Here is a 22958-nt window from a genome sequence, read left to right on the forward strand (position 1 = left end):
TCAATTAATTAATTTATTTATTTATTTTGGGCTGTGTTGGGTCTTCGTTGCTGCGCATGGGCTTTCTCTAGTTGACGCGAGCAGGGGCTACTCTTCGTTGTGGCGTGTGGGCTTCTTATTGCGGTGGCTTCTCTTATTGCGGAGCACGGGCTCTAGGCGCGTGGGTTTCAATAGTTGTGGTACAAGGGCTCAGTAGTTGTGGCTCGCGGGCTCTAGAGCGCAGGCTCAGTAGTTGTGGCTCAGGGGCTTAGTTGCTCCACACCATGTGGGATCTTCCCGGACCAGAGCTTGAACCCGTGTCCCCTGCATTGGCAGGCAGATTCTTAACCACTGCGCCACCAGGGAAGTCCCCCAGCTAGAATTTTATAACATTGTTTTCTTTGTATTTATTTTTGCAGATACTTCCTATTTAGTGCAGTTGCTATTGATTTCCCATTTAAGACTCTCTATCAAGTTTCCTTTTCAAAAAACATGCATTTGAGGATTTTAAAAAAGGTTGATATAAAGAGAGACATTAAGTATATAAGAGAACAGGTGGAGCAGGAATTATTCAAGCCCAGGAAAACCTGGATCTATTGTAATCATGAATAACAATAATAATTAATAAATAATAAAGCAACCTTTCTGTTCCCCTAAACCCAGGGCTATGATATTGGTACCTGCCACACATATACTTGGTTCCTTTCTTTTGGCTTAAGCTAACTTAATAGGGATTTTCTTTCTTGGAACCCAACGAGTCTTGAATCAGTAACAAGACATCATTAGCAGCAGAGAAAATAAAAGAACAGAAGGAAAACAGCAGGAGAAGAGGAGAGGGGAGAGAGGAGGGCACCCAGACTGGCACATGGCAGCCAAGCCTCTCTCACGGGGCTGCCCGGCAACCGTGCTATCCCAGTGAGGTCACCGGGTGCCCCGATACCAGGCAGCAAAGACAAGCAGGCTGATCTGTCCTGTCAGGTCATAGCAGGGTATAGCTGGCTCTGCATTTGCCCGCCTATGCCAGGGCTTTCCAGCTGCCCAGAAAATGAGGACTCAGCAACCGTTTGGAAGTACTGTTATAGCTATTGCAAAGGCACCGGCAGTGCCAACAAGCCCCATCTAAGCACTGCTTGGGGACTCTGCAGAAATGTCCTTTGGGCTTCTCATGACCTACAGTTGTCATTCTACCTAACATCTGTTCTGCCTTTTAGATTGTTACCCCTCCCTCCCTTCCTCCCTCCCTCCCTTCCTTTCTTCCTTCCATATTTATTAAGCATCCTCTGTATACCAGGCTCTAGAGATAGATGGATAGATATTATACATTCATTAATTTGCTGATTCAGTTATTCATTCAACAATCAGCATGTATTGAGTGACTGCAGTATACCAGACACTTAGAGATACTGATATATATTATTCAATACACAGGCATCGAACACCTGCTGTGTGCCCAGCACTAGAGGTACTGAAATGTATCATTCACTCATTCACTCATTTGTTCACTATACATGTATTGAGCACCTGTTGTGTGCCTGGCAGTTGAGGTCCTAATATACATTATTCATTCATTCATCCATTCACTCTGCACACATTGACAGCCTACTGCTTGCTAAGCACTTGGCTTTGTCCTGGGCTAGGGCAGGCCACATGACAGCCAGAGTCTCTGACTTCATGGAACTTCCATTTGCATTTCTTAAATCGCAGCCCCATCATTACACTGGATCCTCACAGTGGCCTGTGGAAAGACGTTATTTTCATGACCACTTTATGATCAGCACGTTGAGGGCCGACGGAGCTGAGTGATTCGTTCAGGATCAGCAGAGTCAAAACTGGAGCCAGGATGTCCAATGCCCGAAGCTGTACTTGAATGAGCCACTCCCCTCCTCCAGGACCTTTGACGGCTCCCCATTACCCCTGGCAGAGAACATACACACATGATGCAGGTGTAAATGCAGCGAGGACAGGTGGGCCTGGGTGAATGAAAGGGAACTTGCCCTGCCTTGCCAGCCTCAGCTCCAGACGAAAGCTAACATCACAGAGTGTGGATCCCAAGCTGCCGGATAACGCAGCTTTCCAAACACCCACGCCTCTTTTTACTTTTATGCAAAAATATGTGATTTTTGAAACGGAGGCAACTGATTCAAAATCCCATAAAGCATTGCATGGGATAAATCATACACATCTGGGGGCCACATTTGGCTCATGGCCCACCTGTTTGCCACCTGGAGCCTGGAAAGGCTTTCATCTTGCTGCCACTTGGATGCCAGGCCTGCAACCCCAAAGGAGCATGCTGATATCATCGCCATGAGCATTGCTCAGTCTCCTGCAGGACTGTCTGGCTCAAGTCCCCTGGTACTCTCCAATCTTTCTCAAGCACAAGGAAAATAGTCACAGGCAAGGAAACCCGAGGATCTTCAAAATATTGAAAAGAGAGGCCCAGTGCCTGCCAGCCACCTCCTTTTCCTCCTTAGAGATAACGTGGTCCTGTAGCCTTTGAACTAGAGGATGACCTGATCACATTCTAAATCTTTTTTTTTCGAGTCCCAACCAAAAGTAGTTACCATTAATCACGGGCTAACCATGCATCTGTAAATACTGTTGTAAGTGTATTATATACATTTTCTTTTTTTTTTTCGGTACGCGGGCCTCTCACCATTGTGGCCTCTCCCGCTGCGGAGCACAGGCTCTGGAAGCACAGGCTCAGCGGCCGTGGCCCACGGGCCCAGCCGCTCCGTGGCATGTGGGATCTTCCCGGACCAGGGCATGAACCCGCGTCCCCTGCATCGGCAGGCGGACTCTCAACCACTGCGCCACCAGGGAAGCCCTACATTTTCTTATTTAATCCTCCCAGCAATCCTTTGAGCTCCTACTGTTGTCAACCCTATTTTGCCGATGGGAAAACAGGCTCAGAGAGGTAAAGCAGCTGTCTCAAGGTTACCTCACTCGACAGGGGGCGCTACGTTATGAACCTGGATGCGTTTATCTCCATCTGCGCAAGGTCACACACCCACAGTCGCCCTTCCTTTCTGCGGCTGCCACAAGCCCCCAGGCTGTATAAACTTCTGTAGGAATCAAAGCATTCTCGGGGCTTCCCTGGTGGCGCAGTGGTTGAGAGTCCGCCTGCCGATGCAGGGAACACGGGTTCGTGCCCCGGTCCAGGAAGATCCTACATGCCGCGGAGCAGCTGGGCCCGTGAGCCATGGCCGCTGAGCCTGTGCGTCTGGAGCCTGTGCTCTGCAACGGAAGAGGCCACAACGGTGAGAGGCCCGCGTACCGCAAAAAAAAAAAAAAAAAAAGCGTTCCACCGAGTCCTAACCCCACATGTGATCCTCCTGCAAAGTCACGCAGCAGACGCCCTCACAGAAACCTCCCAGCTGAGCCAAGGAAGATCAGGGAGCTAAGAGGAGGTTCTCCGAGCTTGCCAAGACTCGCCAGCTGTCTGGCTCGCCTGCTGGTCCTGGAGGAGTTCTGGGGAAGCTTTATAATTAGAGCCGGATCCATCCTCCACGAGGTTGGGCCAGAATTCCATGCTGGGGAGAAGGAGGCTCTTCAATCTGGCGGCGCTTTCTCGCTCTCTCTCCGGTCACGCCAGCTTTATGTTGGGTGTGGTATTTAGCAAGCTGCTCAGGAGATCTGGAGGAACCCTCTGCAGGCAGCCCCCTCCAGGCTTCATCTATTTGGGGTGGATGAATGTTCAACTAATCAACTGAATTCCAGGGAATCGTTCAGTGATGTCTCCCAGCAGCCAAGGTCAAGGTGATGGATGTGAACTCTGGAGCCAGATGCACCTGCATTTTAACACTGGCCTTGCCATGTATTGGCACCGTGAGCTTGGCAAATAGGAAGGATAATGGAAATTGAAGAAACATTTCCTCTGTGTCAAAAGCTTTCTGTCACAAGGGTCATTTACTCCCCATAACGGCCCTATGGGGAAGACTATTATTATACCATTGACAGACGAGGAAACTGTGGCACAGACAGATTGAGCGCCAAGGGGATGGGGGTGGGCACCACCAGCATCTTCTACGTTCTGAAATGCACATCCTTGGGTCCCACTAGGGATATGTGATTTCAAGAGTCCACAGCCTCAGAGCAACATCTTCTCTTTGCCCTTCAGTGTATCCCTGAATTAATTAGACCCCCACCAAATGCTCAGTCAGCATAAGTTTTGCTACTTTGTCAATGCCATCACAAAGAAAACCCAGAGGACACGAGCTTAGGAGAAGGTGCCTTACTGTTTTCCTGCCATACTGGTCTGAGATGTTTCCCCAGAGGGTAGAACTGGACATCATGCCGACAAAGACCACCTGTGTGGGCAAAGACAGTTTCTGTTAGATAATGACACAGAGCACCGTGGAGAAAGGAAACACCAAATTGAAAGTGTGACGTCACACTCCTGTAATAAGAATGAAGCAAGCTTTACTGAGAACGTGTTGAGATGCAAATACTAGTCTACATGCTTCATGTTACTGTTTAAGCCTCACAACAATCCTATGGGGCGGGTGCTATTATTATCCCCATTTCACAGATGAGGAAACAGAGACTCAGAGAGGGGAGGTCACATGGCCTGGGTCACACAAGTGGTGATGCAGCCTGGGCTGGAATCAGGCTGCATGGCTGCAGAGCTAGTATTTTACCAATTTCTCACCAAACCCAAGAAATGTCTTATGGCTAAAAAAATGTTAAAGGTTGCAAGGTAGAGTTTGGAGGATATGAAAACAGGAGACAGGAGGTGAGGATGGGAGTTGTAAGCCATTAGCAAGAGACAGCAACCATGGAGTGCTCACTGTGTGCTGGGCAAAGTCCTTGTTCTGTTGTTAACCCTTGATCAGAGCAGATGGGTTATAAATGCTCATACCCATTTTATAGATGGGTAGCTTGAGGTTTAGAAGTTTTAAGAAACCTGCTCTTATCCCAGGTAGGAGAGGGTAGAGACAGGTCTTAAACCCAAACAGGACGACTAGAGCTCTCTTCACTGTTCTATCCTTTCCAGAGCACTCACCAAGTGTCAGACACCACACTGAATGCTTTTTACATATGTCTTACCTAATTCTCACAGCAGCCCTAAGGAGTGGGTACTATTATTATCCCCAGTTTACATATAAGGCCACCGAGGCCCAGAGACGGGAATGGCACTGCTTAGTGTGGTCTGAACCCAAAAGCATTCCTCCAGGCATGGCCTAGAGCAGAGGGCTCCAAACAGGCTACACAGAGGTGTTCCAAGGGAGAAGCAGATTTGGATAGTTTTAAAAGAATTCATTTCCAGGTCCTCAACTTCCATACAGATTCTTTCCTGAGAACAGGTTAGGGGTCTCACCAGTTCCCTCCTCCCTTTCTCAACCACCCCTCCCCCACTTCTCCCTACCGCATCCTCCCAATGCACCTCACCGTACATTGCTTTGAGGTTAAACCCTCCAGGATGCCTCCAAAAGGACACCAATGACAGTTACAAATCCTTTCGCAAGTCATCTTGATTCCAATTCAATTTTATTATTATTATTTTTTATTTTATTTATTTATTTTTTTTTTGCGGTACGCGGGCCTCTCACTGCTGTGGCCTCTCCCGCTGCGGAGCACAGGCTCCGGACGCGCAGGCTCAGCGGCCATGGCTCACGGGCCCAGCCGCTCCGCAGCATGTGGGATCCTCCCGGACCGGGGCACGAACCCGCGTCCCCTGCATCGGCAGGCGGACTCTCAACCACTGCGCCACCAGGGAAGCCCCATTTTATTATTTTTAACCAAATTGCAGGAGAGCCTAATCAAGCTGTCAGCAAATTAGATCACTAAAAATAATTTTTCATAAACGACTGCTGTGTGCTCTTCAGCACGAAACTTGGAAGTTGTTGAAAAACATCAAGTGGCATTAGTTTATTGAGTTATTACAAAACTCCTTCAGTTTCCTCCCCCCAAAGTTTTTATATGTGAACAAAGCCTTTCATATTCGTATCCATTCAATAAATATGAAAAGTAGGAGTAGCCTAGTGGCTGAACCCTGTCTCATTTTAGCAATAAGTAATGATTCAAGAATGCATGACATAATTGGGAAACACTCCGTAGCCCTCATGAAGAGGTGTGTTCCTGATAAGGTGACTTATGTTTAGCAATTATTTATCAAAATTAATTCTATCTTGTTTTGATCTGTTGTTTATTACTAAAAATTATCATGATAACTTACTGCAGGAGAAAAATGTTAATACTCAGAACCTTATGATCTCAGAAAATTAAAAACAATAACTTAAAATGTCACAAAAACTATGATAGGGTGACAAATGAAGTACTTTCAAGCATAATAAAACATTACATTAAGATAAAATTATATGGAGAAATGGAATGAAAATACCAGTTCAAGAAGAAAACAAAACAATGCAAAATTTCCAAATTCTTCTGAAGAGCTTATTCATGTTATTTTTACACAGGTGATGGTGGGTAGCAGATAAATATTTCAATTCCATTGGACACATTAAAAAGAGTGATATGGGACTCCCCTGGTGGCACAGTGGTTAAGAATCTGCCTGCCAGTGCAGGGGACATGGGTTTGAGCCCTGGTCTGGGAAGATCCCACATGACGCCAAACAGCTAAGCTCGTGCGCTACCGAGCCTGCGCTCTAGAGCCCGTGAGCCACAACTACTGAAACCTGCGCGCCTAGAGCCATGCTCCGCAACACGAGAAGCCACCGCAATGAGAAGCCCACACACCACAACAATGAGCAGCCTGCGCTCGCCGCAACTAGAAGAAGCCCACACGCAGCAACGGAGACCTGACGCAGCCAAAAATAAATAAATAGATAAATAAGTAAATAAATTTTTAAAAAATAAAAAATGAAAAGAGTGATATGAAAATTTAATTTGAACTTTTAATATTTAAATACTCCAGAAATTATATAAGCTGCAACTATAATTTTAAAGTTTTAACGTCAATTTAAAAACTTGTGAGACTCCTGGGGGCTGCATAGTTTTTACACAATTCTTTTCTAGATTAGCAAGAGCAAAAGTGTTTGATGATTACTGTCTTGGGGTAAAGTGTGGCCTTAGTCATGTGCTAAATGATATCCTTACATCCCGAAAGAGTCAAGCATCCCTGTAAACACCCGTTTTCCCCCATTCTCACTCTCCCAGGGGAGACCTAGGCACCGCAGAGTACTGGTTATATATCACAGTAATTACGGTAATCTCACACAGTATTGCCTGTGACAGCAACGATGGTCAGTCTCATCCTTCTTATGTACTTTATGCAGCTGAAGCAGCTCTTGCAGTGCCCTAACTTTTCTGAAGAAAACTTGGCCATGGAACTTCACTGCTTTACTAGCCCATGAGTCCAAACCTGATACCATAGGAAAGTGATCCAGGGCAGTAAGCTGGGGGCAGGGGCTCTGAGTCTGCCTGGTCTTGATTTCAATCCTGCCTCTGCCTCTGATAGGCTGTGTGAGTTTGGGCAAGTCATCGCACCTGTCTGAGACTTAGTGTCCTTATCTGTAGAAATGGGAGGAGTAATAACAGCACCTCTTTCATAGGTTGAGAGGGTTAAAGAGGTAAAGCATGGAAAACCCCTAGCACAGATGCTGGCATATAAGTGCTCGTTGATAAATGGTGGCTGTTAGGAACCAATGACAAGGGATCAAAAAGGCCTCGCATCACAAAAACACAGACCTGTGATTATTCCTTAGGAGGTATTAGTGAGAATGAGGAATATAAGAAAGAAGTATCGTCTACCCGACCTCTACCATGGGCTAGGCACTCTAGGGGTTTTGTTGACCATCCGAAGTCAAACAGGCGTTATCACCCCTATTTTGCAGATGATGAAATAGAGCCGAAAGTGTCTCATTCAAGGTCACACATCTCAAGGTAACTAAACCACAAAAATCCAGATGCATGCGCTTATGAAGTTCCTTATTGCCTTGTTGCCAAAGGCCAAAGGCACTCAGGCCATTCTAGAACAGTTGTCCGTAGAAAAATAGCATTCTGGGAGGCATTCCTAGTCAGCAATGACTCTGCCACTAGCTAGGCTGTGTGACCTTTTGTGAGTGACTTAACCTCTCTGCACTCATCTTCCTCAGCTCATAATAGTACCTACCTCATAGCATTGTGAGGATTAAAAAGCACAATGTATATTGCACATATATTGTATACAGTGTATATAAAGCCATTTGCACTGTAAATGCTCGATAAACATTAGCTTTTGTGGGTATCATTATTTTTATCCTCTTATCCAGCCTGGCCATTCCCCTCCCTTTTAGAAGATTGCCGTTGAACTATCTCTGACAAAAATTAAGCGTCTGACTCATGCTCCTCCAAGCCTTAGTTCCAGGGAGCAGCAGCTCCTACAATTTATTGAACATGTACTATGTTGTTTCCAATCCTCAAGTCACCCTCATGTGGGAGGAACTGGCATCTCCTTTTTGGAAGAGTGAGGCTTATAAGGTTTAAGTGATACGATCAGGCGCGTTCCAGCTTCCTGGCAATTGAGCAGGATATCTGGGGCCCTCAGGTAGCTGGAACCCCCAGGAGAGGTTAGAGTTGGCTGCAAAGCTGCCAGGATACGTGAGATGGACAAGGCAGGAGGAATCTGAGGTAATGGTGTTTCCATTCAGGGTTTAAGTCTTTTCTGTTGAGTCCTTGGCAGCCGAAGGAGGAGGGGGACATCCTACAGAAACCACCCCTCCCCCCGGGGGGACCAGAAATGTGCACAACAGGAAAGAGCTGCTGGGCTGCCTACCGAGGTCAGCAACGCCACCTGCCAGCTGGGCAGCCGCCACTCGCAGTGCAGCTGCGGCGCAAGGATGCTCAGGATCATCATCTCCATGGCGTCGGCCATCTGCAGGGAACAAGCAAACATCATGAGGCCAGGATGCTGCCCGGGCCGGGGACGGCTGGCCCCTCACCAAGTCCACGACCCCAAGCGAGTGTGTACAAAAATCCCTCTTCTACCTTCTGCTGGGTGCCCTATCACACATCAAAACACACTGAAAGTTGGGACTTCCCTGGAGGTCCAGTGGTTAAGACTCCACCCTCCCAATGCAGGGGGCACGGGTTTGACCAGGGCGGGGAAGTAAGATCCTGCAGGCCGATCCCGCATGCCACTGCAGAGCGGTCAAAAATACAATAGATAAATTAACTTTTAAAAACACACTGAAACAAAGCACCGCCTGGAAGGGTGGGATAGGGAGGGTGGGAGGGAGGGAGATGCAAGAGGGAAGAGATATGGGAACATATGTATATGTATAACTGATTCACTTTGTTATACAGCAGAAACTAACACACCATTGTAAAGCAATTATACCCCAATAAAGATGTTAAAAAAAAAAAAAAAAAACACTGAAAGCTCCAGTAGTTAAAACAGTGTGGTGCCATGCAGGAATTGACAACTAGACATTCAACATTCTTTGTGTGTGTGTGTTCTCCCGTGTTTGGAAAAACTTAGGGGCACTCCCCGAATGAAGTGGTAAGATATCATATTTTGAAAATCACAAAAACATTTTTATAGAGGTAGAGAGACAATGACCTTTTTCTCTTATAGCTCAATTAAAAACTAGTTTCTCTTTGGTCATCGTTCATGTAGAATTGTCAGTATAGTTAATGAGTGACCTTTTAACATTATTAAAACATGCTGGGAAGCCCTGGTAATTAAATATAGTGGTACCTTTACTGGATTAAACAGACAGAGCAATGGCACAGAAATGAGAGTCAAGAAGCAAACCCATGTAGCTGTGGGAATGTGGTGGATGATAAAGGCGGCTCTGCAAATCAGTGGGAAAAATGATGTGGGGAAATTGATGACTGTTTGGAAAACTATGTAGTTAAATCTCAGTCTTGCACGAGTCACAAAAATCAATTTCAATTGTATTAACGGTCCAGATGCATTATTTGCTTTAGGTAGATTAAGGGAGTTTGACGAGGGCTCATGAGCCCCTTAAAACAAAGGCACATTTTGATCTGTGCATGTTTTTCTAGGGTGAGCCTCACAGATGACATCAGAATCTTATAGAAGCCCTGAGCCTCAAAGGGTTGAGAACCACTTAATTAACCAGAAGCTTCAACTTCTCCTTGAGGGCAACTGTCAACCACACCTAACCTCCGCAGCCCCCAACCCCCAGACCTTCATTATCACCCAGGGTCACTCAACCCAAACTCTGCTGATTCAAGCAAAGGCTCTATGTGGAAGGAGCTGTGTCCTTCCATGTAGACCATGGAAAGCCAGTTGAGCAGCACAGGTGTTCCTTGGAAACTGAAGGTGAGGTCACTGTCCCCAGAGATACTTGCCCAAGCCAAGCCGGTGAGAACAGAGAGCTTCCATTGAAATTTTCCAAAACCAATGGCTTCCACCGCATCTTCCACCATGAAAGTATCTGGGAAGGAGAAGGGGGAGGTGGAGGAAGGAGTCAGTGCATCTCGCAGTTGTCCTAGTGTGTGGGGCCTGGGTGGGGGGCGGGGGGGTTCCCTGGCCAAGCTCTTTAAAGGCAGTGTATGCTGCTTCTAGAACTTATCCTAGAAAAATCTTCCAGCAAGCATGAAGGTATATCTTGCTGCAAAGTCCAATGCAACACTGTTTCTACAAAAGGAAAAACTGGACAACCCAGAATGTCTATCAACAGGGAATTGGTTAAATTATTTTATATATTATATTTAAATGTTTATATATCTACATTATGAAATACAACCCATCTGTTTAAAAATGGGCAGATATAGAAAGATGCATACAGTATATATTGCTAATTTTAAGAAAACAAAGCAAGATGGACCACGGGAAGCAAGATTAAGTGTCCACAGACTGTCGACAGGGTTATCTGTCAGCATTCACTCTTTTGTACATTTCGATCATGTCTGAATGCTTCCTAAATAAACACATATTATTTGTATACTCAGAAAAAAATAAGGATATAATTTAGAAGCTCATAAGTGTTTTGAGAAAGACGAAAAGACTAAATGCAATGTGGTGTGCTGGACTGGTTCCTGTAACAGCACTGCTGGGAAAACTGGTGAAATCTGAATGAAGTCTGGAGTTTCCTGGATAGTATTGCACCGGTGTTAATTTCTTAGTTTTGACAAGTGTGCCATGGTTAAGTAAGATGTTAACTTTAGGGGAAGCTGCATGAAGAGTATATGAAAAAATAACAAACAGACAAAAAAGATTTTGAGAAAGACAAAAAGAGTATACGAGAACTCTCTGTGCTATCTTTGCAAATTTTCTGTAAATTTAAAATAATCCAGGGACTTCCCTGACAGTCCAGTGGTTAAGACTCTGCGCTCCCAATGCAGGGGGCACAGGTTCAATCCCTGGTCGGGGAACTAAGGTCCCGCATGCTGCACAGCAAGGCCAAAAAAAAAAAAAAAAAAGTCCAAAATAAAAAGTTAACTAAAAAATAAAAATACTAAAGGAGCATACTGGGTGGCCTTCTTGTGGGGCCTCTGAGGATCTCATCAGCCTCTGCTGGGAGTTGTCATCTTATTAGAATTTCAATCATGGGCCCCTTATAGCAATCATAATTTTCTCTAGAAGTAGGAGCTGGTGTTTATCACCCCAGCAGGGTCTGGTTTCCTTCAGTAAAAATACTGAGGAGAAAGCAGAGTGAGTTCTATAACATCATCAATAATAAGAGCAGTAATAGTAATAATATAATGGTGTCTTTATGGAGTGCTCCCTGTGGGCCAGGCACTGCCCTAAGACCTTGATGTACATTATCTCATTTACTCCCTGTCACAACTACTAGTTAAGGCTCAGTCTTAGCCCCATTTTACAGAGGAGGACACGATCTTGCCCACTGTTAACGTAGCTGGCACACTGAGCTCTGGGAACTGAGCCCAGATCAGCCCGAGCCTGAAGCCACTGCTTCTAACCTCTGCCTCCCCTTCCTCCCCAGTCATTGCCTCCTTAGATCTGCCAACAACAGGCCTTGGGCTCAAGCCATTAATCCTCTCTCTTGTTGGGAATCGCTCTCAGGAATGCATAGAATGTTTTCATCCATCAGCATCGTCAGGTGGTGAGGGGAGACCAGGTCCCCTAGCACGGCTTCAAGTCTCTTGTTTGACCATCTGTATTCAGAGGGAGCACAGGGTCATGGGTAGGAATGTGGGCTCTGAGGCCAGATTTCCTGGGTGTAAATCCAGCTTGGCTAAGTTCTAGCTGTGTGACCCTGGGCAAGACACTTAACCTTCTGTACTTCCGTGTCCTCTCCTGGAAAATGGGAAAGATAATCGTAATACTTCCAATGGGAACTGTTGTGAAGATTAAATGGGTAATATGTGTAAAGTGCTTAGAACAGTGCCTGGCACAGAGTAAATGCTCAGCCTGTGTCTGCTGCTCTAATCACTACTGTCATCTTCACAATCACCATTGCCACCATCATCATTACATTATCATCAGCACAATCATCATCTCTAGCATCATCATCATCATCATCATCATCATCATCATCTCTATCACCATCATCATCACCGTCACCATCTCCATCTCATCCTCATCATCATTATCATCTCTATCACCATCACCATCATCATCATTGTGGCTGCCATCCTCAGCGAAGTGTTAGTCAATGTTGTTGACTGTCAGGGATTATGATATAACCTTGCCTGCTGAAGAAAGCCATGTAGGTCCAGCCCCACACTTCCAGTGTCACCCCTGGCCTCCAGGCCCTCCTACCTGCCCCTTCACAAGATCCCTCTGAGCATACCACCTGGAGAGGCAACCCTGGTACCTCAGAGCCCCTGACTGTGGCCTGGGCCGACGCCCCAAATTCAGGGTCCCCTCACCGTCAGTGGGATTGGCAAACTCCTTAGGCACAGCTGCCCCATCATCCAGCTCGACGGCCTCTAGGCCTGCACGGACCCCTTCAATCTGGACCTCATGCTCTCCCGAAGCCGTGTCGTCCTCTGACCTTGCACTCTCGCCTGTGCGACGGAATTTCACCACCCTAGAGGACAGAGCAAATCTGGTCATGATGGCTAGAACTCCTCCTCAACGGCCTTGCAGTATAGCTGTTGTGTCCAAGACAGGTGACAAGCTTTCTCTCATGGTCCAGAGAGTTGAATGGGTGGAGGAGAGGTGGGGGTGGGCATTTCTGTTGAGCTGGACTGTGGGGAGGGTGACAACTTTAAGGGCTGCCTAGCACAGTTGGATGGGTTGGGCACTGCACAACTCCAGGGGGAGCCCTGTTCACATGGTAAGTTATGTGAATGAGGATATCCTTGCGCTAGACCTAAAAACTGGTTGGAAGTACATGTGTTTCAGAATTTACGTTCCTCTATCTATATCTAATGGAAGTAACAATTTGGTCACCTAAGGGTAACATTATGCCCACCAAAAGTTGCCCACACAGTACTTTTTTTTTAATTTAAAGTGGATGCCAATGTTTTAAAATTAGGAGAATTCACATAAAAATCCAGATTCCCGACATCTCTTTCAAAGTAGAATATCTGGCCATCTGGGGCACACATTCTAATAAGGGACCAACGTGGCTAGACCAGGGCTAGATGGGACACACGATGCACAGGTGACCACAGTCTTGTCCTCTCCAAATAACCTCCAGCCCTGACAGTCTCCTGCCACTTATCTTTATACTTGCTCTGTGTTCCACTCACTTGGCACTTTGTCCCCTTTGTCTGGCTCTGTAGGCATTTGAGTTTGAGACCCCGTGGACTCCACTCTCAACACAATACATTCCTTCACACTGTGCTGCTTCTTGTTACTCTGGAAAACGCCTTGACTTTTCTGAGCAGCAACTTCTTAATCTGGGACTCAGAGGCAAAAATACAAGTCTCCTCCAACTTCCTCACCCCCAAACACAAAACTCCTGCTCTCTGCCAGCCCTGTGGTGAGTTTCAGGGTGACGGCAGCAACAGGAGAGATGAGTCCCTACCCTCCCAGGAGAGAGTCATATGGAATGAGTAATGCCCATTTCTCCCAGAGCTTTGAAAAACGGAGTCTGCGATGACATGGGCATGAAGGGCAGAGGGCTGATGAGGGACTGGAGGGCAAATATGGGCAACGTTTTTAAAAGGTAAAAATGGAGACATTTCTAAGTAAAAAGTATGGCTATCAACATCATCATCAATTAATTATTGCATTATTCCATACATTTCACCAAGAATAACTGGTACTCTGGCATAGAAAGGGTAAATCTTCAGATTCCAGAAGGCTGGGGAACATTCCCTGCTTGTGAATTTGGAGAAAAGACAGATGAAATCACGGCAGTTTCGTAAATACCTGAAACTTCGTTTGATGGCAAGGCTGGGCTTGGGCAGCTCCAGCTGTTAATCTCATCTTGTGTTGGAAATACGCAGCAGAGCGCAGAGCACAGGGTTTGCAGGCGGATCGGCTGGGATTGAAGCTTGGAGCAAACACTCCATCCCATCCACTACCACCACTGCACTCTCCACCACGCCCACCACCGTCTAGCAGCACCTGTGCCTCGTTCTAGGTGTTGCTTTCCATGCACTCGCTCTGCACGACAGCTCTATTAGGTTGGTATTATTATCACCATTTTACAGATAAGAAAACTGAGGCCCCAGAAGTCACAGGACTTACCCCTGGTCACAGAGCTAAAAAGGCATGGAGCCAGGGTTCACCCCCAGGTCTGTCTGATCAAAACCTTGCGTTTCTGGCCAAAGACAGGATACCATTCAAACCCTTCCATTACTCCCCATTTACTCCATTCCCCCCATCCAAAATCTTTTATTTTGAAATATTTAAAGAATATAAGATTGAATAGATAACGATGACAGAAATGTCTTTGATTCTGCTGTCCAGCTTAAAGACTAGACACTACTAGTAGGTTGAACCATATGAAATTGCCAACATTTGACCATAATTCAGTTGAAGCCACCATGTCTCTTTTCCAGTCTCTCTCTCTCACATTTTCATCGTTAATACCCTTCCTTGATCAGTGCTCTTTACAGGCATCGTTATTGGACTTCACCCTCACAATAACCCTGAGACGTGGTGACCATTACCATCCCCACAGCATAAGATATACCTGTAGTCACTCTGAGCCTCAGTTTACCCTGCTATAAATTAGGTGTAACAGTTTTGTCATAGGTCGAATTCCGTAGAAGCAGATCCTAAAATGGGATTCTCTTTTTTTCACCTGTGGTAAAATACACGTAACATTAAATTCAACATTGTAACCCTGTTTAAGTGTAGAGTTCTGTGGCATTAAATACATTTACAATATTGGGCAACCATCACCACTGTCCATTTCCAGAACTTTTTCATCTTCCCAAACTGAAACTCCGTACCCACTAAACACTAACTTCCAATCCCCTTTTCCCACCAGCCCCTGGCAAGAACGATTCTACTTTTTGCCTCTATGAATTTGACTACTCTAGGGACCCCACATAAGTGGAATCACACAGTAGTTGTCTTTTCGTGATTGGCTTATTTCAATTAACATCTTCAAGGTTCATTCACGTTGTTACATGTGTCAGAATTTCCGTCCTTTTAAAGGCTGGATAATGTTCCATTGTATGAAATGTGATCCACAGGGAGCTCTGGAGTGTGAATTGTACCATGGAGATTGTCCCACCCAGAGGTCTGGGGGCTTGGCTCGAATCAGTCAATCACTAGTCATGCCACCCCAGGGATGGAAGGCATAACTTCCCAGGTATCCCCAGGTGAAGTGGCTCCCCTCAGTCAAGGGACACCCTCCAGAGGTGACTGCAGCTGTGAGCTGTGAGTACCCATGATTGGCAGCAGCTGGGGGATGATCAATCTGGTAAAGGGAATCTGGACAGGCACCAAGGGTATCTGCTACAAATAATAGCCCTCCAACCATACAGCTATTTATTGAGCACTTACTAAATGCTAAGAGCTATGCCTTTTACATTATCTCCTGTTAGTTACCCTGATGATCAACCTACGAATGAGTTAATGTTATTATCCCCATTGTACAGATGAGAAAACAAATGCTCAGAGAGGTTAAGACACTTGCCTGAGGTCACACAGCTTGAAAGAACTGAGGCTTCAGCCTGGATGTCTTTGGTATTAGAGCCCTGGGTCCTAATCACTAAGCATCAGCGCCTCTCGCGAGCATTCACCTGTGTCTGGGGAATGACTGTGAAGCCCGAACCCAGCTGCCCTGTGTGGGTGGGCTTGCCAGAGAGTGGATAACGACATGACCTGGCGCAGGAACAGAAAGGCACAGCTCGATTCCAGCCTGGCTGACAGCTCTTCAGGTTGTCACATTTGTGCAGGGGCTCTTGAGCTGGATAGAACTTCGAAATCCCTGCGGGGCTGGTCACAACACAGAAGTCGGGGCCCCACTCCAAGAGGGTGTGACTCAGAAAGTCGCGGTTGGAGACTGAGATTTTGCATTTCCAGCACGTTCCCAGGTGGTGCTGCTCTGGCTGATCCAGCGACCGAATTAGCGCCTTAGAGGCAGGCAAACAATTCTGCCCACCCCACCTTCACCACCCCGAGTGCTGAGGGGCGGAGGCTCCTACTCTGTTGGCTGAGCTGGGTGCCTGCAGCTTACGCTCCTCACCCGAGAGGCCCAGAACCCCCGTGGCACGGGACTCAGACAAACGTCCCTGCAGTCCAGAGCTGGGGCTTCCTTTGCAGCTGGAAGGCAGGTGTCACCTGGGAGCAAAGGCCAGGAGACAGACTGCCTTAGGCTTAGCTATCCGGCATGAAGTTGGAATCTGGGGCTTCATTTAAGCAACACTTTTACAGCAAGAGCACCATTTTATTCACAGTATGTATTGTGTTGGCCAAAAAGTTCGTTCGGGTTCTTTGCAGAACATGGGGAAATCCGAACGAAGTTTTTGGCCACCCCAAAATTTATTTGGGGGTAGCTCTGGAGGGATGGGGATTATGGGGATGCTCTGAAGCCAGTGCCTACAAACTGAGTCTCAAAGCCCCCAAACCATACTGATGTGTAGCATTTGCCAATATCTGTGGGGTAAATACTCCCACTGTGACCGATTTTAAGCTCTCAATGGTTAAATAACAGGCTCTGAGATGTTCTGAATATTTCACAATCTGCTCACTAGAGCTTCTGTGAGCAGCCTCCAGCATAACTACTGTAAAAAGTCCTCAAATCGCTGTCACAAGCTACAACACAGAGGAACCTTGAAACACGATGCTGAGTGAAAGAAGCCAGACACAGAGAGTCACACATGTATGATTCCATTTATGTGAAGCAACTTCATAGAGACAGAAAACAGATCCGTGGTTGCCAGGGGCTGGGGAAAGAGGGATGGGGAGTGACTGCCTAATGGGTACAGAATTTCCTTTTGCGGTGATGAAAATGTTCCGGAATTAGATAGAGGTGAAGTTTGTACAACACTGTGAATGTACGTCCATGTTCCCAGCAGCACTATTCACGACAGCCCAAAGGTGAAAACAACCCAGGTGTCCATCAGTGGATGAGTGGACAAGCGAAATACAGTCTATACATAAAATGGAATATTATTCAGTTTCAAAAAGGAAGGGAAAGGGGAATTCCCTGGTGGTCCAGTGGTTAGGTCTCCGTGCTTTCACGGTCAAGGGCCCAGGTTCAATCCCTGGTGAGGGAACTGAGATCCCACAAGCTGCACAGCCAAAAAACAAACAAAAAACAGGAACAAAAAAGGAGGGAAATTCTGACACATGCTATAATATGGATGAAGGCATGCTAATAAGTGAAATATGCCAGTCCCCAAAAGACAAATACTGCATGATTCCACTTATATAAGATACTTAGAGGAGTCAAATTCAGAGACAGAAAGTAGAATGGTGGTTTCAGGGGTTGGGAGAGGAAGGAATGGGGACTTAGTGTTTAATAGGTACAGTTTCAGTTTGGGAAGATGAAAACTTTCCGGAGATGGATGGTAGTGATGTTTGCACAACAATGTGAAGCACTTAATGCCACAGAACTGTCCTCTTAAAAATGGTTAAAATGGTAAATTTTATCTTATGTGTATTTTGCCATTCCCCCTCCCCCCAAAAGCCCCAAACCCTCAACCCTTAGCACTGCCATGGATATTATTACTTCTTAGTGAAATAAATCTGACAGAGAAAGACAAATACTGTATGTTATCACTTATATGTGGCATCTAAAAGATGAAACAAACTAGTGAATGTAACAAAAAAGAAACAGACCTGTGGATATAGAGGACAAACAAGTGGTTACCAGTGGGGAGAGGGAAGGGGGTAGGGACAAGACAGGGGTATGGGATTGAGATATAAACTACTATGTATAAAATAGATAAGCAACACAGATATATTATACAGCACAGGGAATACAGCCAATATTTTATAATAATATAAATGGAGTCTAACCTTTAAAAGTTGTCAATCACTATGTTGTACACCTGAAACCAACATAATATTGTAAATCAACGATACCTCAATAAAAAATTTTATGTATATATCCACATGTATTTTGTAATTTTTATATGTAAATAATTACATACGTATATAAATATTTATTTGTATATAGTTATAAATTTATATATAATATTTATACATTATACATTTATAGATCAATATATAAATTAATGTTTCTAAATATATTTGTAAATATAAATAAATATGTATTTAAATATAATACACATGGATGTATATATTACTACATAGATATTCCTGCACATTGTGAGAAAAGCTGCAAATAAAACGAACCTGATGAAGTGAGAGGCTAGCGGGGGCGGGGGTGACATTTCAACTCTGCAAGCCACCAAGGGGTGGAGCGAAGTGGGTTCCAGGGAGGGAACGACAAAGGAGTAGGACACCCTGTCCCCAGGAAGCAACCTCCCAACCCAAAAACATAAACAGTCCCCCAAGGTATTTGTAGAAGATAGAAATGTAGAGAATTATTAAGCGCAGTAAGGAAATGAACATTTATGTGCATTATCAATGGCTTTTCAGGGGTGAGGGGAAGGCGCATGGCTCGCCCTTGACTCTGCAGGTAACGTCACAGAAGGAGATAGCTATGTGGCCTGACACTCTCCCTCTCATCACATCCTCTCCTCCAGGACCGTCCAAGGCTCTGTGCTTCCTTCTGTGACTAATAGAGACCACTGCAACCTTTTGGGAAGGTAATCCGCGTTATCTTTCAAATTTTTCAGTGCTTTGAGCTCCCACCCAGAATGCGTTCTGCAGGCAGTTCATTGTGGGGACAGGCACAGTAGGCAACGATTTACCCTACAAATAATGGCAGATATGATTGCTGGCTTGCGCGTGTCAAGTCTAGTGTTTGCACTGTGCCTCGATTATCTTATTTATTCCCACTTTCATTGTCCCCTTTTTACAGATGAGGACACTCAAGCACAGAGGGGCTGGGAGCTCGCCCAAGGTCACACAGTAAGTGTCTAGGCTTTGGCAAAGCCATTGGATTTCAGTGTCCCTGCTCCCAGCCACTCTGCTGTAGTCTCTTCTGGTGCTAGCACACTCCTTGCAGCTTTGCTGCGGTGATACCAAACCAGAAACAATCTTCAGGAAAGGAGTAATTAGATAGACGATGGCACATCCACTAAAGAAAATGTTAAAAAAAATTTTTTTTATATTGATCTGTACCACATTAGCCGAAGGTGGAAACAACTTAAGTGGTCATCAGTGGATGAATGGAGAAACAAAGTGTGGTCTATCCATACAATGGAATATTATTCAGTCTTAAAAAGGATGGAAATTCTGACCCGTGCTACAACATGGATGTACTTTGAAGACATAGTGCTAAGTGAAATAAGCCCAGCACGAAAGGACAATTATTGTACGAGTCCACCTATCTGAGAGGGCCTAGAATAGTCAAATTCACAGAGAGAGAAAGTACAACAGTGGTCACCAGGTGATGGGGGGTGGTGAGGTGGGGAATGGGGAGTTAGCGGTTAATGGGTACAGAGTTTCAGTTGCAAAAGATAAGAAAATTCTGGAGATGGATGGTGGGAAAGGTAACACAACATTGTGAACGTAATTCATACCGCTAACTGTACAAGTTAAATTGTTGAAATGGTAAATTTTATTATGTATATTTTAACACAATAAACACACACACACTAAACACACACACACGTTGGTTGCAAGAACCAACAGGAAAAGATTGCTGGGGCTCATTTTTTTTTTTTTTTTTTTTTTGTTTGCATCTTGCGGGACCTTAGTTCCTCAGCCGGGTATCAAACCTGGGCTTCCGGCAGTGAGAGTGCTGAGTCCTCATCACTGGACCACCAGGGAATTCCCGCTGGGGCTCCTTATTAAATGTGCTAGACTATGGTCCCGTGATCTAGGTCCTCGGTACTAAGACTTAAGTGTGGTCTCGAACCAGAGGCCCCAGCCTCCCCTAGGGACGTGGTAGAAATGCTGAGTCTCGGGCCCTGACCCAGATCTACTGAATCAGCATCTGCATTTTAACCAGGTCCCTAGTGAATCTGTGTGCATGTTCAAGTGGGCTCAAGAATATTTTTGCTTCTACGGTCGAACATTCTGGAAGGATACTTAAGAAGCCTAAGACTGGTTGCTTCTGGGAAGGAGGATTGGATGGGAATGGGGAGTTTTAAGGAAAAGAAATTTTTTTTTTTAACTTTTCATTTTGGATCCCGCTGCAACATGTAAATTTTTTAACCTGCACATCTATTAGTTAAATAATCAATATAAATCACAATAGCGACTATTCACAGAGCTCTTGTTGGTCTTGTAACATCAGCTAAGCATGTTACAGACTCGTTCGGCTGTGAAATGGGATGAGGACAGGTTTGCAGGACGGCCGTGAAGATTAACTGAGATTGATGAACGGGAAACTGAGGGGCACGGTGTCAATATTGGCTTTCCTCCAACCCAGCTTGGTTCAAGTCACCTTTCTGCCTTGAGCGTGGAGTACACTGACCTTTGTGAAATTCGACTTTGAGAAAATGGCTTAGCTCCCTGGAGTTTTAAACCAGGATGTGTTCACCTTCCTTCTCTGGCAATTCACTAGAAGCCAGGGCCCTTTATTTATTACAACTTGTTTTAAGACGAATGTAAAGAGAGACCTCTGACATGAAATTATAGTCCGAAAGCCAGACTACATTTTGAATCGGCTGGGTTCCTGAAAGCAGTTCTCAGCTACAGGAGCCAAGATTTCCCAAGGGAAAAAAAAAAGTAATAAGACAGAAAAAGAAAATAGCAGTGGCATATGTTAAATATAGGAGGGCTTCCAAACAAGCTGGCTAATTTCTTGGCATTTGTTGTGTATATATAGCATATCATTTACCAAAGTAGCAGGGAACATTGTTTTACATAATTTTGCTATTGAAAGAAGATAAGAGCTTGAGGAAATGGCTGTCAACCCAAAGACCTCGCTTGTACCATGATGTAATTCACCTCCGTACCTTCAGTTAGGGTCTGAGACTTGATTAGGGTAAAGGCTTGATTTCTTTTCATCTCAGCTTCTGGATACTTATTCCCTGAGTTCGTGAATCTATCAGACTGAAAAGGAAGCTTGTACCTAAGTGTGACTATTACAGGGTAGCATTTACTGTCTGAAGAGAGGGGGATTGTCATAGAAAGAAGAGCCCCACTCTGCAGACAGACTGATTTGGGTGTGAATCTCCTGCCCACCCCATTCAGTAGCTATGAGGTTAGGTTACTTTACTTCTCTGGGTCTCAGTTTCCTGCTGGGAGAAGGGAAATGGTAATTCCTATCTCACGGGGTTGCCATGGAGACTAAAGGAGTTAACAGAACATCTCAAAGAGCCTGGCCCCATCATTCTTCAGTATTTTAATAAGTTTATTGAGTGCTGACTATGGGCTGAAGGCTGGGATACAATAGGAGATAAAATACACCTGCCCTCCGGAAGTCCCAGCTGGGAATGCCCTAGCTGGGATGCCCTAGCTGGGAAGATGGTTAATGTACTAGTAACAAGAAATCATTATACATCTGCAAATCAATGAATCTTGAGAGGGAAACAGACAGGGAATAGAGAATGACTGGAGGGAAGAGTAGTCAGGATAGAGAATGATTGGAGGGAAGAGTAGTCAGGTTAGACTTCCCTGAGGTCTGAGAACCAGGAGAGTCCCACACAGACAGGGGAGGAGGAGAGAGAACAGCCAGTGCAAAGGCCCAGAGGTAGGACCGAGGAGTAGAGGTCAGGCTGAATTATAGAGAGCTCTGGAGACCACAGGGAGGATTTTTCATGCTATCCTAAGACCAATGGGATGCCACTGAAAGCTTTCAAGTAGGGGTGACACAGTGGAAGATGATCAGAGTTGAGTTAGGGAAGATCGTTCAGGCACATTTTTCTACAAGAAGAGGAATAGATTGGGGAGACTGTTTTAAAATATAGGTTTTAAAAAATGTTTTTGTGTGTCACACTTTTATTTATTTATTGGCCCCGCAGTATGTGGGATCTTAGTTCCCTGACCAGTGATCGAACCCGTGCCCCCTGAATTGGAAGGGCACAGTCTTAACCACTGCACTGCCAGGGAAGTCCCTAAAATACAGGTTTTATTATTATTTAGGTGTGGCAAGGCAAACAGATCGGGAGACAACTGCCTTTGAAAAGATTAGACTCTGTTATACTCACAGATTCCAAGAAGAGGGGGTACACCACACCTGGGAAGCCAAATGGGAAAGCACCAGGGTCAATAACGGGGCAAGAGTGAGGGGAAAATGTGGGCAAGAGTCTTTATTGTGGTTTCCATAGGAAGGAAAAGGTGACGCAGGGTCACCAGGCTGAGGACTGGCTCGTCTGAGTAATTTCTCCAGGCTCTGAGCCTAGGGACTGTCTCCAGTTGTCTGGGATTTGGCTGTGGAGTGATTAGGGCAGGTGGATTAATGGGTCTGGATTGCTTGGTTTGCACATGAAAAGTACACTGGCGGGTGAGTTATTTATTAATTAACCCTGGGAGGGGAGTGCCCTCCAGGACCTTTGAGGCCCTAAGATGTCAAAACATCAGAACAGAGAAAATAAAAAGCCTGATTAACACACAAAGATGGGGAGAGAAAGCAGGGAGACTGTGTGGTCAGCTGAGTGAGAAGTGATGCTGGCTCGGACCAGGGAGGCCCATCTGCAAAGCTAAACAGCAAAGGGCCGAGTTATAA

At 45.5% G+C, this 22958-nt stretch overlaps 1 protein-coding gene across 2 annotated transcripts in view; it reads right to left on the reverse strand.

Moving 5' to 3' along the window:
* Nucleotides 1-22958, reverse strand: part of SVOP (SV2 related protein) — an 85391-nt gene that overhangs the window by 51965 nt on the left and 10468 nt on the right. For both annotated transcript variants that reach the window (XR_009566348.1, XM_030860634.2), the window contains exons 2-5: nt 12724-12884; nt 10237-10322; nt 8693-8791; nt 4215-4286 (exon numbers count right to left, since the gene is read on the reverse strand). Coding sequence is in view for 1 of the 2 variants with exons in the window: in XM_030860634.2 (XP_030716494.1) it covers nt 4215-4286; nt 8693-8791; nt 10237-10322; nt 12724-12884 (418 nt within the window). In the remaining variant the exon portion in view is untranslated. The remainder of the gene's footprint in view (nt 1-4214; nt 4287-8692; nt 8792-10236; nt 10323-12723; nt 12885-22958) is intronic.

Source organism: Globicephala melas, chromosome 13 (genome assembly GCF_963455315.2).
Source record: "Globicephala melas chromosome 13, mGloMel1.2, whole genome shotgun sequence".
NCBI lineage: Eukaryota > Metazoa > Chordata > Mammalia > Artiodactyla > Delphinidae > Globicephala > Globicephala melas.